The sequence below is a fragment of the Camelina sativa genome, chromosome 11, assembly GCF_000633955.1.
Source record: "Camelina sativa cultivar DH55 chromosome 11, Cs, whole genome shotgun sequence".
NCBI classification, from domain to species: domain Eukaryota; kingdom Viridiplantae; phylum Streptophyta; class Magnoliopsida; order Brassicales; family Brassicaceae; genus Camelina; species Camelina sativa.
The window spans coordinates 6,898,510-6,911,506 of NC_025695.1; the positions used below are offsets into that span (position 1 = coordinate 6,898,510).

At 37.8% G+C, this 12,997-nt stretch overlaps 7 protein-coding genes across 9 annotated transcripts in view; 3 read left to right on the forward strand and 4 right to left on the reverse strand.

Moving 5' to 3' along the window:
- On the forward strand, window positions 462-1,331 carry LOC104722061. The gene is made up of 2 exons (XM_019233004.1): window positions 462-904; window positions 1,111-1,331. Coding segments are annotated over exons 1-2 (351 nt in total). The 5' UTR covers window positions 462-555; the 3' UTR covers window positions 1,113-1,331.
- LOC104722062 (probable protein phosphatase 2C 58) lies at window positions 1,168-3,252 on the reverse strand. Of its 2 annotated transcripts, none has more exons than XM_010440162.2 (5): window positions 2,975-3,252; window positions 2,196-2,444; window positions 1,828-2,104; window positions 1,594-1,748; window positions 1,168-1,506 (listed from the first exon to the last, which is right to left on the reverse strand). In XM_010440162.2, the coding sequence occupies exons 1-5, from the start codon at window positions 3,005-3,007 to the stop codon at window positions 1,369-1,371; spliced, it is 852 nt and encodes a 283-aa protein (XP_010438464.1). In that variant the 5' UTR covers window positions 3,008-3,252; the 3' UTR covers window positions 1,168-1,368. The 2 variants fall into 2 exon arrangements, with proteins under 2 accessions (XP_010438464.1, XP_010438465.1); XM_010440163.2 differs by lacking the exon at window positions 2,975-3,252 and adding an exon at window positions 2,844-2,923.
- Window positions 6,169-6,983, reverse strand: LOC104722064 (protein ARABIDOPSIS THALIANA ANTHER 7-like). The gene is made up of 3 exons (XM_010440164.1): window positions 6,752-6,983; window positions 6,485-6,648; window positions 6,169-6,388 (listed from the first exon to the last, which is right to left on the reverse strand). Exons 1-3 carry the CDS (start codon window positions 6,962-6,964, stop codon window positions 6,349-6,351), a joined length of 417 nt encoding a protein of 138 aa, XP_010438466.1. The 5' UTR covers window positions 6,965-6,983; the 3' UTR covers window positions 6,169-6,348.
- On the reverse strand, window positions 7,984-8,808 carry LOC104722065 (protein ARABIDOPSIS THALIANA ANTHER 7-like). Its single transcript, XM_010440165.1, has 3 exons — window positions 8,549-8,808; window positions 8,298-8,461; window positions 7,984-8,169 (listed from the first exon to the last, which is right to left on the reverse strand). The coding sequence occupies exons 1-3, from the start codon at window positions 8,783-8,785 to the stop codon at window positions 8,127-8,129; spliced, it is 444 nt and encodes a 147-aa protein (XP_010438467.1). The 5' UTR covers window positions 8,786-8,808; the 3' UTR covers window positions 7,984-8,126.
- LOC104722066 (ADP,ATP carrier protein 3, mitochondrial) lies at window positions 9,106-11,123 on the forward strand. Its single transcript, XM_010440167.1, has 4 exons — window positions 9,106-9,186; window positions 9,563-10,066; window positions 10,163-10,534; window positions 10,613-11,123. Exons 2-4 carry the CDS (start codon window positions 9,593-9,595, stop codon window positions 10,907-10,909), a joined length of 1,143 nt encoding a protein of 380 aa, XP_010438469.1. The 5' UTR covers window positions 9,106-9,186; window positions 9,563-9,592; the 3' UTR covers window positions 10,910-11,123.
- On the forward strand, window positions 11,351-12,887 carry LOC104722068 (pollen-specific leucine-rich repeat extensin-like protein 3). Its single transcript, XM_010440170.2, has one exon. It carries the CDS (start codon window positions 11,527-11,529, stop codon window positions 12,712-12,714), a length of 1,188 nt encoding a protein of 395 aa, XP_010438472.1. The 5' UTR covers window positions 11,351-11,526; the 3' UTR covers window positions 12,715-12,887.
- The window catches only part of LOC104722067 (transmembrane E3 ubiquitin-protein ligase 1), a 6,466-nt gene continuing 6,264 nt past the window's right edge, over window positions 12,796-12,997 (reverse strand). For both annotated transcript variants that reach the window (XM_010440168.2, XM_010440169.2), the window contains exon 14: window positions 12,796-12,963. The gene's annotated coding sequence lies outside the window, so the exon portion shown is untranslated. The remainder of the gene's footprint in view (window positions 12,964-12,997) is intronic.

The following is a 12,997-nucleotide window of genomic DNA, read 5'->3' on the forward strand; positions in this document are numbered from 1 at the left end:
AAAAAAAAAAAAAAAAATCAACACAAACTTCGGTATGAACTTATTTTTGTTTTGACTTTTTCTTGTCATATGTAATTTACAATTTCACACATACACTAGCATGTTCAAACGAAATTTATAACACATTGGCACTAGTACAATAATGAATCTAGTTTCAGATTTCCTTTCTGTATATGTTTTGCAGCTAAAAAACAAATCTCATGCATTACTAGATTTTAACTTTGGCCAATCTCATCTCACAACTTGGCCAACTACCAAATTTTTTATTTACGTTGTTGTCTCTACCAAATAGTATCTTAATTCATCAAATTGACCAAAAAATATTAGTTACGAAATTTAGTTGGTCCATGAATACAAGAAACGCTTGAATCACCGTTTTGTTTTTAAGTAGCTCGCACGCGGCCGAAGACCAATTAAAAATCTCTCGCATGCGTTACTAAATTGAACTTTCTGTTTAAGTATTTAAGATAGGGTCACGTTTACGTTTATTAGGTAGATTAGATATAATAAGACCAACCCACACAAAAATAAAACAAAAAACAAAAATATTGGTGCATGGCTAGGATGATGATGAAAGTAGCGTTCGCGATGACGTGCGTTCTGGTTGCAGTCACAAGTGCCGACGCAGCGTACCGTCCTTGGCCTCCGGAGTGCGTAGACGTGGCGAACGTGATGGTGGAGCAGTGCAAAATGTTCTTCGTTCATCAGGAGTCTCCACCCACAGCCGAGTGCTGTCGCTGGTTCAGTAGCCGCCGTAATAACGCGAAGGAGAGGCGAAGGCTTTGCCGGTGTATGGAGTTTTTGACAACAGCCTTCAAAACACTCAGGCCAGACGTTTTGGCTCTCTCTGACCAGTGCCATTTCAGTTCTGGCTTCCCCATGTCTAGAGACCACACATGCACTTGTAAGTTCATTGCTTTGAATCTTTGATCCACCTTAACTTTTTTTTTTCTTTCTCTGTTTTTGGATTGGATTCTTCGGTATGGTTTTAGATGAGCCAAACCAGATCGTTTTGGTGTGATTTTGATTATAATCAAAAGTGAAATGCTTGTTTGCTTTTGTGTCTTAAGGCAACTATATAATTCGTTTATTGTTTCTCTGTTTCGGCAGAGCATGAGAGACTCAAAGATGATGACACGGCCTAGAAGACGGACACTCTTACTATTGTATTTTAAAGTCTGGCGATTTCTTATTTTCATTCGTTTGTGAAGAAAAGCATGCTTACATAATATATTACATCTTCTGGGAAACCTCATTACTGGGTTTTTTTACATACACAGTTCGAGCATATATATATCTCTATCTTGCAAACTCAATGGTAACTATAGACAAAAAAAAAAAAGAGTCTAGAAAAGGAGGAGAAAGGGATTAGTGGAACTTTACAACGATACAGGAGATGTCGTCTTTGCTCTTCTTAGCTATAGCTTCCTCTATTAAGTGCTTTGCAGCTGCATGCGGATCTTTGATACTCTTGATCGCATCAACTGCTTCTTGGTTCGATAATACCTATATCGAACATCATTTTAGAATAAGTATAGGAACTGGCTAACCCACGGTTTGAAGCAGAGCAAGATACTGAGTCATTAGACATACCTTCCAAATACCATCACTGGCGAAAAGGATGAACTCAGTGTGATCATCAATTGCCTGGTGTGTTATGTCCGGTTCTGAGCTCAGATGTATCTTTAAGCTCTTATCTCCAAACGCTCTAGCAACTGCTAACTGTCCATCCACTCGTGGAACATCCCCTGCAACGTTAATCATATATTAACATCTCCCAAAGAGACCGAAAGCGTAACTAGTCACAACAAATTAAGTAGCTTTTACCTGGAATATTTGATACAAAGCCGCCTCGTTTCTCTATCTCTTTTTTCTCCCTACTTGGTTCATGATCGACTGAGAGCTGATGCGCAACGCCATTCTTAGACATCACTGCTCTTGAATCTCCAACATTAGCAACAACTAGCTTTTGACCATCAATTAGAATTCCCGTTACAGCCGTTGATCCGCCTTTACCAAGCTTAAGGGATTGCTGCAATATCACTGCATCTGTCGATCTGTATGCATTCCTTATAGCATTCTCAGTGTCAGTCCAAAAATCCTTCTGAAAGAAAACACAAATAGTGGATCAGTCAGAGTAATTCACAAAGGATTTGCCTTCCAAAGAGATTTCTTGACCAATATTAAAGATTTACCTCTTTTAGAATGTTGTCAAAGAGATTAGTCTGCAAGTATTTGGCCACATCATGACCCAAATGACCATCAAAGATGGCAAACAAACCCAATTCATGGCCTTCAAGTTTCTTGAATTCAGAGACTACATAGTCCTCCATAGGATGGCTAGACTTGCCCTTCACACAGTAAAAACCATGTGTGATGTTCTTCCACATCTTGCTTTTACCTCTTCCCATATCAGGAGCTGATCCGCAGAACCCAGCCTTTAACTAAATATATTCACGCAGCAAAACAACAGAGTTAAATAACACTGCAATCACTCAAGATCCAAAAACACTATTTATATACAGACCCTTCAAACCAAATCAGTGATAAACAGTCAAAAGTTTCTACTCTTAAGTTGTTCATCACACCCATGAAAAAAACCATAAGCACAACAGAGATCTATACACAAATTTCAGAACCACCTCTCAAGTTTGAGTTCTTATCAGTAAAAGCTAACAGGTGTGTCCAATTTCGTCAGATTCATTTATACCCATGAGCAGGAAAAACCAAAAATCATAAATTTCCAAAGGAATCAAACTCGAAACTGCATTCCTTAATCTAACTAACTCACTCACTTAAACCCTTTTTTGTTCCTCAAAGAAAAAGTTTCAAGCTTTGCTTACAGAGAGAGAAATAGCTAACAACACAGAAATTGATTCCAGAGAACACTAGAACGAGATCAGATCAAAGGAGATCTCACAGTTAAATACCATCAAGGAAGAATAAACCAAGCCCATTAAAAGCGTATGTATACCTTTATCTTATGGAGAATATTACTGCTTGCCATCTCTGACTTAAGCCTTGAGACGATTCCTCTGTATCTGTGTGATGAATGAATGACGCAAAAAACAAGATTGGAGAGAGGAAGAAGACTTTGGGTTTATAAATGGTTTTGACTTTTGATGTATAAAGAAATGTGAACTGCTCTCTCTCTCTCTCTCTCTCTCGGTGACTGTTATCGGCTGCTGCGTCCTCCAATGCGGACGCGTTCTCTCCCTACGACTTTTCTTCTTTCCCCCTCCTCTTGTTCATCCCTTTTGCTTATGCTATTTTTTTTTATCATTAATCAAACTTTTAATTGCACCCAACTTTGAGATTATATTATTCTAATGACGTCCAGTTTATCTAATACAAAAGTAAGGTTTAATTTTTTTTTATGGTAAATCATACGTTCATATAATAAAATTACACATTTACATTCTTAATTATTTTTCTAGATATGGTTGGTTATCTAAACAAAAATTCAGACTTAATTAATTCCCAGTTGTCCTTAACTTAATCTTTGTTAATTTGTTTAGTGAAGATGTCCTTTTCCTTTTTATTTTTGTTGCGATTGATTATGCGTCCATTTTGGTTCCTTATTAATTAATGTAGCAAGCAAGTACGTACTACTACCATCCACCACCATATATACTTTTTGTTTACATTTTCTTAATTCTCCATAAATTCTTGTCGGCTCATTCAGTAGATGCACCTTTCAGAGAGTCTTCTTGGCTCCTTCCAAGGTCTTCGTCATCCGTCCAATTTTTTCCACATCTTAGATCGGTTTTTTCATGTCAAGCAATTAATAATGTATTCATTTTTTTTTTAATGAAAAAACAAGCAATTTAGATCATTATTTTAAAACATCAATTATCCCAATATTTGATTCAATTTAGATCATCAAGAGGATAAAAGATCTTACTAACAATCACACACATAAACGAGGGGGGTCAAAGAGTTGGTGATTTGTCTAATCAAGATTTCTTGATTGATATGATCACACTCACATAACATTAGGAATCGAAGAGTTTAGTGATTAGTTTAGTGAGTCACCCCTTTATTGATTGATTTATGAAACATTTATTGTTTATGTTTTAAACATTGTTTTCATACCTATTTCATGTGGCGGATGGGTATTTTATTTTGTTCTTATATCTTCGAGTCAAGCTTTGTCAATATCGACGACTAAAAAGACCAACTTGATTCATAAATTAAATTTGGATATCATATGATGGAAACGTTTATTTTGAGAGAGTTGGTGGTACTGGTAGGTAACATATTAAAGTCGTCATTAGAAAATGGAAGACAAATTTTTTTTTGGTCATTAATTATGAAAAGCAGAACACTGAACACCACTGTTTTCTTTTTATAAGTGGACAATTAATTTATTTAGTTTCAATAGTACTGAATAAATTTACTATCATCTAAATAACATATGAGTATTAGTAGAAAATTGTTAATTGCTCTATTTTTCAGTCGGACAGAAACAGAGAAATTAGAAAAAAAAAAAGGAAGTGAAGATAATGGAATATTGACTGAAGAATCCACAAGAGGCAGAGATGAGAGAACAGAGGAGTTACAAAAATAGATTCAAAAATAGATTTTTTTAAAATATCTCTTTTGTTATTAGATTTTTGATTAAGATATAAATTAAAAACAAAGGTAAGAAAATGCTACAAAACTAGTATAAGATAAAGGAAAGTAATTAAAGATCAAAGAAACTACCATCATTCTTAAAATGGTTAGATAACTATTAAAGATTCCAGCTCAACACATGTGATTCATCTTCAGTTATATTAGGGTCTGGGTTTTGTGCGCAAGGTACACATCTTATTTTCCATATTACCTCTAATTCAGGGCAATCGCACCGTACCCTCGCCTCTTCGTTACCATTTTTCTTCTCCAATCCCTGCAATTACATATAGTAACTTCGGTTATACTGATCCCACTGGTTTAAAGAACCAAGAAATTAGAAAGGAAAAAGAAAAAAGAAAAGGAAGAGAAGAATAATTAAATTTACAGTAATTGGAGACGTAAGTTTGAGGACGTTATTCAAACGGCTCACTCCTCTACAATACTGTGGAGAGGGCTGCATAGGTATTCCCTCGATGAAGCTCTCGAACATGTCCCTGCACTGCTCTTCCTCGCTCATGGAAACCGCGGACGTGATCAGTGTCATAAGCAATAGAGCACGATGCATCTTATATTATTCTCTAACTAAACTGATTACTAGGGCGACTGATGAGTACTAGCCAAGGTATAATTAGATGATACGTGTTCCATCACAAATCTATATATGTATTTTTATTGGTCAATAAGTTTATATGGAAATTATACTATGGTTAGTTTAAAGAAACATGCAATTCTCGTGCTTCCTTCTTTAAGTAATCATGCAATTTGTATAGGTTAATTTGTTAGACCTAACCAACCAGTCTTTATTATTTGTCACAACTTTATTTTTGTAAGTATTGTAGTATAATGCTTTAAAGGTCTCTAAAACTTCTTTAGGTCTGATATTTATGTTATGACTGATGAGGAAAATGCATGATTCTTTAACAGTGTTGCCTGAATTATTTTATCAGGATATAAAGAAGATATATACTGTTGGTTAAATGGGTGACTCAAATATTTCTATTCACTGCTAAATCAGGTAAGAGCCGGATTCGGATGTTACAAGTAATGACGAATTATTTTAAGCAATATTGAATAACTTTAAGATTAAATTATAAATTTGTAAACTCATAGTAGTTTTCTAAAACGGATAATGCGGCCGGGTACCTCGGATAATTGACTTAACATTTTTTTTTAACTTTTTCAGAACTTCAAAATTTTGTGAATGAGTCATTGAGCCTATTACACAAAAGTGCAGTCAAAATATGTATTTTGGTTTAATCTCTCATTGTTAGAGACCTCTATGAGCTTATTCATAATTGACCTTAAATTTTAGAAATATTAACGTCAGAAAATATTAAGACGCTTTCTAAACCGACGGCGATCACTTTATACTTTCGTTATGTTATACTACTAGTCTACTATATTTAAGTGTCCACGTTTCTATTCTTATCCATATTTGGGATGACTGTAATCGTCCTTTTGGCTATGTAAGTGTAGAAACGTTGCGAGAGCAAGAAATTTGGTCAATCGTTAAAGCAATTTATGGTTTTGTTTCTTAATGGACAATGCCCACTTTTTTCCATAACAACGGTTGTGTAATCACTTACGGAAATTAATTTCTATTTACTTGTGTTACAGTAGCTAGGCGCCATTACAATAAACTCAAGTACATATCCTTGCAAGGCTTCCCATTCCAATATTCATACACACACACATATATATACATATATATATATATGTATATCCTTGCAATTAATTTAATCTTTCAGCGTCGAGATTCTTGGCACTTAACCTGTAACAAAAAAAAACCCAGTTAATTTGCTCATTTATGCATAGGAAAAGACTACACCAAGCAATAAAAAAATGTAGGGAGGAGAATGAAAATAACCGAGAACAGTCCATAGCAACGGAGATGGGAAAGCTGAGAGTAAGAGAACAACGGAGGGGAAGGTTACTAATGGCGTTGGGGAGAAAAGGAAGGTGATTTGCATTTGCCATTATCTCTATGCACACACACACTCTCTCTACCTCTCTGTGCTCCTCTCTCGATCCCTATATTATTCATTAGAAATAATTAATAATAATTCATTTGCGGTGAAACCGTGAAAGAAGTAACCAAAATCGAAGAATCGAGATAGAGAGTAATATATATAACTGGAGGGGTTATCTTGACGCCGTGGTTCAAGTGGCTCACGCCTCTGCAGCATTCTGGAGAAGGTTGCTGGAACACTCCCTCGACGAACCCCATGCACGGCATGAACCTCACGAACACGTCCCTGCACAGCTCCATCGGATTAGTGTCCTGAGAAACGGCGGTTTTCGTAAGAACCAAGAACGGTACGATCAGTATGGTACGATCAATCGTCATCGATCTTTTTGACTGGATACACTAGCGACGATGAGATGATTTCTGTGCGATCGCTCTATTTATATATAGTAGTTTAGTACTAATCAATTTTTTTAGTTTCATGAACTCATGTACTTCTCATGCTTCCTTCTTACTCGGATTAATTCCAGTTGATGAGTTCTCTTTCAGTTTTCTTGAATCTTTTGAAATAATTCATAATTTTTTATATATTTATATACATATATATGTTTAACATTCTATGTATATCTTAAGGTAATTAGTAGGTTATAATTGCATGTAATTCGGGTTTATTTATATTGCATTCCATGTGTGAAATGTGTGAGGTGTCTTGTCATCTAATACATGCATGAGCCGATATCATTGCCTATAATCTGGTATCATCAGGACAATTTTTTACTAGTTTTGGATCACAAATTCGAACCACATCACCTTGATTGTCTATAAATTCTTGTCCGTATGAAAAGGAGAAAAAGATATAGCAACCTTATTAACAAGTAGTCTTTACTATCTTATAGATTCAAAACTAAAAATTCATAATTAAAATGTACATTCAGCTCCAACCTTATTAACAACCCAATTTATAGTTTTACTAATTAAAATGTACATTCAGTTTTAAGTTCATTCAATAAATAAATAATTTTGGGTCTTTAGCGTTGCGCTGTGAGTGGATATATTACCGTCAATACTCTATAAGAAAGAACTCTAATAATATCACCTCCTCTTCGTAAAAACCTCACTATATATGTTCTAATATATTTGCCATTTAAAAAATTTCTTTGTTTAAAGAATAACTTATGTGTCGATGATGACTTTTCTATTCGGCTACTCATGTCCCATAATCGGTTAAGAAATGACCAAGTGCGAGAAATTTGGTTGTTAACACTTCAGTTTAATTACGATACAGTTGCTTAATTAATGGACAAAACTCTCTTTCAATGGTTAATCAGGATATGGTAATTAATAATTAAGAAGTAGAAGCCAGTTGATGAATGTAATGCACGTATACACACAATCACTAATTATTAAAGAAAACTGTATTTGCTTTTGTGACGTAGTCACTAATACAATACACTCTTATACTGTATATAACTTTTAACTATATTGCTGCTGCATGCTACAAGTCTTCCCTTAACAATATTCATACATGTATATATCTTGGTAGTTAATTTGAGATTTCAGCGTCGAGAACCTTCGTGTTTCTAAACCTGTAACAATAGAAGTATCAGTTAATTAGTTCATACATCGAGAAGAAATGTAACAAAATGTCATTTTTTTCTCCCAAAAAGACTAAAAAACTAAGCAAAAAAGAAGAAGAGAGGAGAATGGAAATAACTGAGAACAGTCCATAGCAATGGAGATGGGAAAGCTGAGAGTAAGAGAACAACGGAGGGGAAGGTTGCTAATGGCGCTGGGGAGAAAAGGAAGATGATTTGCATTTGCCATTATCTCTATGCATGCACACACTCTCCCTGTCTCTCTATTCCCATGTATTGTTCCCTACGTTATTCATTAGAAGTACTTAATTAATGGTGAAAGAAGAAACTGATCGTAATCGAAGAATCGAGAAAGGGAGAGAGTAAATACTGGAGCCGTGAACCTGACGACGTTGTTCAAGTGGCTCACGCCTCTGCAGCAATCTGGAGAAGGTTGCCGGTATATTCCCTCAACGAAGCCCATGCACGGGGAGAAACTCACGAACACGTCCCTGCAAGGCTCTATCGGCGGAGGGGGGTCCATTGGATCATTGTCCTCCACGGAAACGGCTGTCTTCATTAGGACCAAGAACGGCGCCATGACTAATATGGCTCGATGTATCTTCATATTGATCTGTTTAACTGAGTACACTAGCGAAGATGAGATGATTTGTGTGAGATCACACTATATATAGTACTAGCTAGTACTAACCAAATTTGTTTATTTTAATGAACTCATGTATTTCTCATGCTCCCCTTCTTACTCGGATTAAATTTTGGGTTAAATGAAGATAAAATCTAATAAAAATTAGGATAATGTAAAAAATAATCGTGACGTCTTGGGTCCCTTAGATTGGGCCCAGAAAGAAACGGGTCAAAGGAGTCCAGTAGCATTTTCGTAATGCTAGATAAATATATGTCCTTTTTCGTCTTTTTGCAGTTAGGACCAGAAACATGTAGAACCCCTCATCTCTCCTCTCGCCTCTTTCAAGAGCTCTGTCTCGTTTAAGCTCCGGAGATTAACCTTCGGTAAGCTCTCTCGACTCCAAAAAAATTCTAGGTTTATCATTGATGATTCTATTACTTCTCTCTCTGTTTTATTTCTCTGCTTCTCGTGAAAAATTATGCTTCTTTATGCTACCTCGTTGCTTTAATCTTTAGAAATGGAGGATTTCATTTGAGCTGCTACTAGCTTTTTAGTTGTGCTGATACTTGTGAAGTATGTCGCATTGTAGTTGATAGATTGTAATGGTGGCTTTCTAAAAAAGTTAACTAGGATATGGCTTCTTTGTTTTTGCTCCATTTTTTTTGGTTATGATCATTGTCTTGAAGCATGTACAAGTATAGAAATGTCGAGAAAGCAAGAATCTTTGGTGTTTAATTTGTTGTCTTTGTTGCTTTTCAGATCACTTGTTACTGAGTTTTACTAAAAACAATGGATGGATCAAAGCATCCATCGGCTTTTCAGAAGTTTCATGGTCAACCTTACTTGATAAGTAGGCTTTCGCCGAGTGTGCAAGCTCGTGAGTACGGCGTCTCTGATGCTTATGTCAATGGAGGTTTGCATAGTCTATTGCAGTCGACTAACCAAGGCGTTGGCTCTTCTCTTCTACCACATGGTTCATTGCCTGTTGTATCTGTTCAAGCCCCTAGTGAGAAAACTGGCACTGGTTTCTTGATCGATTTCCTTATGGGAGGGGTCTCGGCTGCTGTTTCAAAGACGGCAGCAGCGCCTATAGAACGTGTGAAACTCTTGATTCAGAATCAAGATGAAATGATCAAAGCTGGCCGTCTCTCTGAGCCATACAAAGGAATCAGTGATTGTTTCTGCCGGACAGTCAAAGACGAAGGAATGGTTGCTCTTTGGAGAGGAAACACTGCCAATGTTATCAGATACTTCCCCACTCAGGTTAGCTTTTGCTTCTTCTTCTTCTTCTTCTTCGGCGTGGTATTACTGATATAGATGTTGAGATGGGTGTGTTAAGCATAGATTTCTGTTTTGCAGGCTTTAAACTTTGCGTTCAAAGATTACTTCAAGAGGCTGTTCAACTTCAAGAAAGACAAAGAAGGCTACTGGAAGTGGTTTGCTGGGAACCTGGCGTCTGGTGGTGCAGCTGGTGCGTCATCTCTGCTATTTGTGTACTCTTTGGATTACGCTCGTACCCGTTTGGCCAATGATGCCAAGGCGGCCAAGAAAGGTGGTCAGCGGCAGTTTAATGGCATGATCGATGTGTACAAGAAGACTATAACCTCTGATGGCATTGTAGGACTTTACCGTGGTTTCAACATCTCATGTGTTGGAATTATAGTGTACCGTGGGCTTTACTTTGGATTGTATGATTCCTTGAAGCCTGTGGTTCTAGTCGATGGTCTCCAGGTACTAAACAAAGAAAACTCTTCACTTCAACATATTGAGTCCTCTGTTGCAGTTTACTCATTGCTCTAAGCTGTGCAGGATAGCTTTCTTGCGAGTTTCTTGCTGGGATGGGGAATCACCATTGGAGCTGGACTGGCGTCTTACCCAATCGACACAGTGCGTAGAAGAATGATGATGACATCAGGTGAAGCAGTGAAGTACAAGAGCTCTCTTCAGGCCTTCTCTCAGATAGTCAAGAACGAAGGGGCCAAGTCACTTTTCAAGGGTGCAGGTGCCAACATCCTCCGTGCTGTTGCTGGGGCTGGTGTGCTCGCCGGCTATGACAAGCTCCAGCTCATTGTGTTGGGCAAGAAGTATGGCTCTGGTGGTGGCTAAGCGATGAAGATGATGAAAGAAAAGCCCTTAAGGTCTATCAGTGAATAAGTCTGTGTTCCTATAAATGTTGCTTTAAGAATTCTGAATGAGTCGACTCTGTGTGCAGTCGTGGTGTATGTGTAAAGTCGTGCCCCTTTGGCCTTAGTCTTAGTGTAGTTCTGTTAACTTTTCTTGACAAAAGAATAATACAAAGAAAAACCTGTTTTTGTTATCAGTTTGATTGACACAGACACAGTTCGTAAATAAAGTAAAACCTGTTTTTGTTATCAGTTTGATTGCGAACAGTGTTCACTGAACACGTCCATGCTAAGAGATCCGAAGAATTTAAATGTAAGGTTATCCCTAAAGTTTGTATAATTCAGATAGGCTTTTCTTGGGTTGTAAGCGAATGAGTGATCTAAGTCCAACACTAAGATTTGGTCTTGAAAGGTGTCAATTTCAGATCGCACTTCAAACCACTTCAGATAGCTACAAGTAAGGAGGTGAGTCCTTTTCCTTGATCTTATACCACCACTAGATTCATCCTCTGCAATAATTACTCTAAAGAATGAAACATAAAAATGTCTGTCTATATAAACCAACATACTTAAAACGAAGGATCTATAACTTGTCTTTCAATGGCTCTCTCTCTAACATTTCACGTCCTTATCTCAGTTCTTGTTCATCTATCTGTAGTATCAACTGCAAAGCATAGCCATCACCACCACGCAAGTCACACTCTTCACCCACATACCCCAAGCCCTAACCAGCAGCTTCAGCAAGCGTATCATGCACTTCAAGCATGGAAGAAGGTCATCTATTCCGACCCAAAGAACTTAACTGCTGACTGGGTTGGTCCTTCAGTCTGCAGCTACACTGGCATCTTCTGTGCCCCATCCCCTTCCGATCCAAACACTCTAGTTGTTGCCGGAATAGATCTCAATCACGGTGACATCGCTGGTTTCCTGCCTGAAGCCATTGGCCTTCTGTCTGACCTTGCTCTCATCCATCTCAATAGCAATCGCTTCTGCGGCATCCTTCCTAGTTCGTTGGCCAATCTATCGTTACTCTATGAGCTTGACCTCAGCAACAACCGCTTTGTAGGTCCTTTTCCAGATGTCGTCCTTTCACTCCCTTCTCTAAAGTACCTTGACCTTCGTTACAATGAGTTTGAAGGCCCCTTGCCTCCAAAACTCTTCAGCAATCCCCTTGACGCCATTTTTGTGAACAACAACCGGTTAACAAGCCTCATTCCTCGAGATTTCACTGGAACAACCGCCTCTGTTGTCGTCTTTGCCAATAATGATTTTAGTGGTTGTCTACCTCCAACAATAGCCCGCTTTGCAGATACCTTGGAAGAGCTTCTCCTAATAAACTCAAGCTTATCTGGGTGTCTACCCCCTGAAGTCGGGTATCTCTACAAGTTAAGAGTCCTGGACGTGAGCTACAACAGTTTAGTTGGTCCTGTACCTTACAGTCTCGCTGGGCTAGGCCATCTAGAGCAGCTGAATCTGGAACACAACATGTTCACTGGCACTGTCCCTCTTGGAGTCTGCGTTTTGCCCAGTCTACTGAACCTTACTTTCTCTTACAACTATATCAGTGAAGAAGAAGGCATCTGCAAGAACCTGACTTCTAGAGGAATAGCCGTCGATGATCGCTACAACTGTCTGCCTGACAAACCGCTTCAGTGGAGCCAAAAAGTATGTGATGCTGTACTTGACCACCCCATAGACTGCTATGACCACGAATGCTCAGCCATGGCTCCTCTGGTTGCTCCATCTACCGCAGGACCTTCCATTGCTCCTGGTCCATCTGACACATAAGGATTCGCTTGTATGCGCACAATGACAAGATGCTATGTATGCAAAGAAGATGAAAGAACAAGAAATGTGTGAAAGATTTGGTTGTGGGGTGAAAAAATATGCACTAAGATTGTAACATTATACAATTATACAGAACACAAAGTCTATCCGCGGTATCTAGCCGCAGTTACAGATTCCACCTTTGCTCTATTTTCATCTAAAAATCTTCTAAACCTCTCCAAGGACCTGAAATTAGAAAACCAGCTCCACCTGTTTCAGAGTCAAATTTTGCAGCAGTTAACTT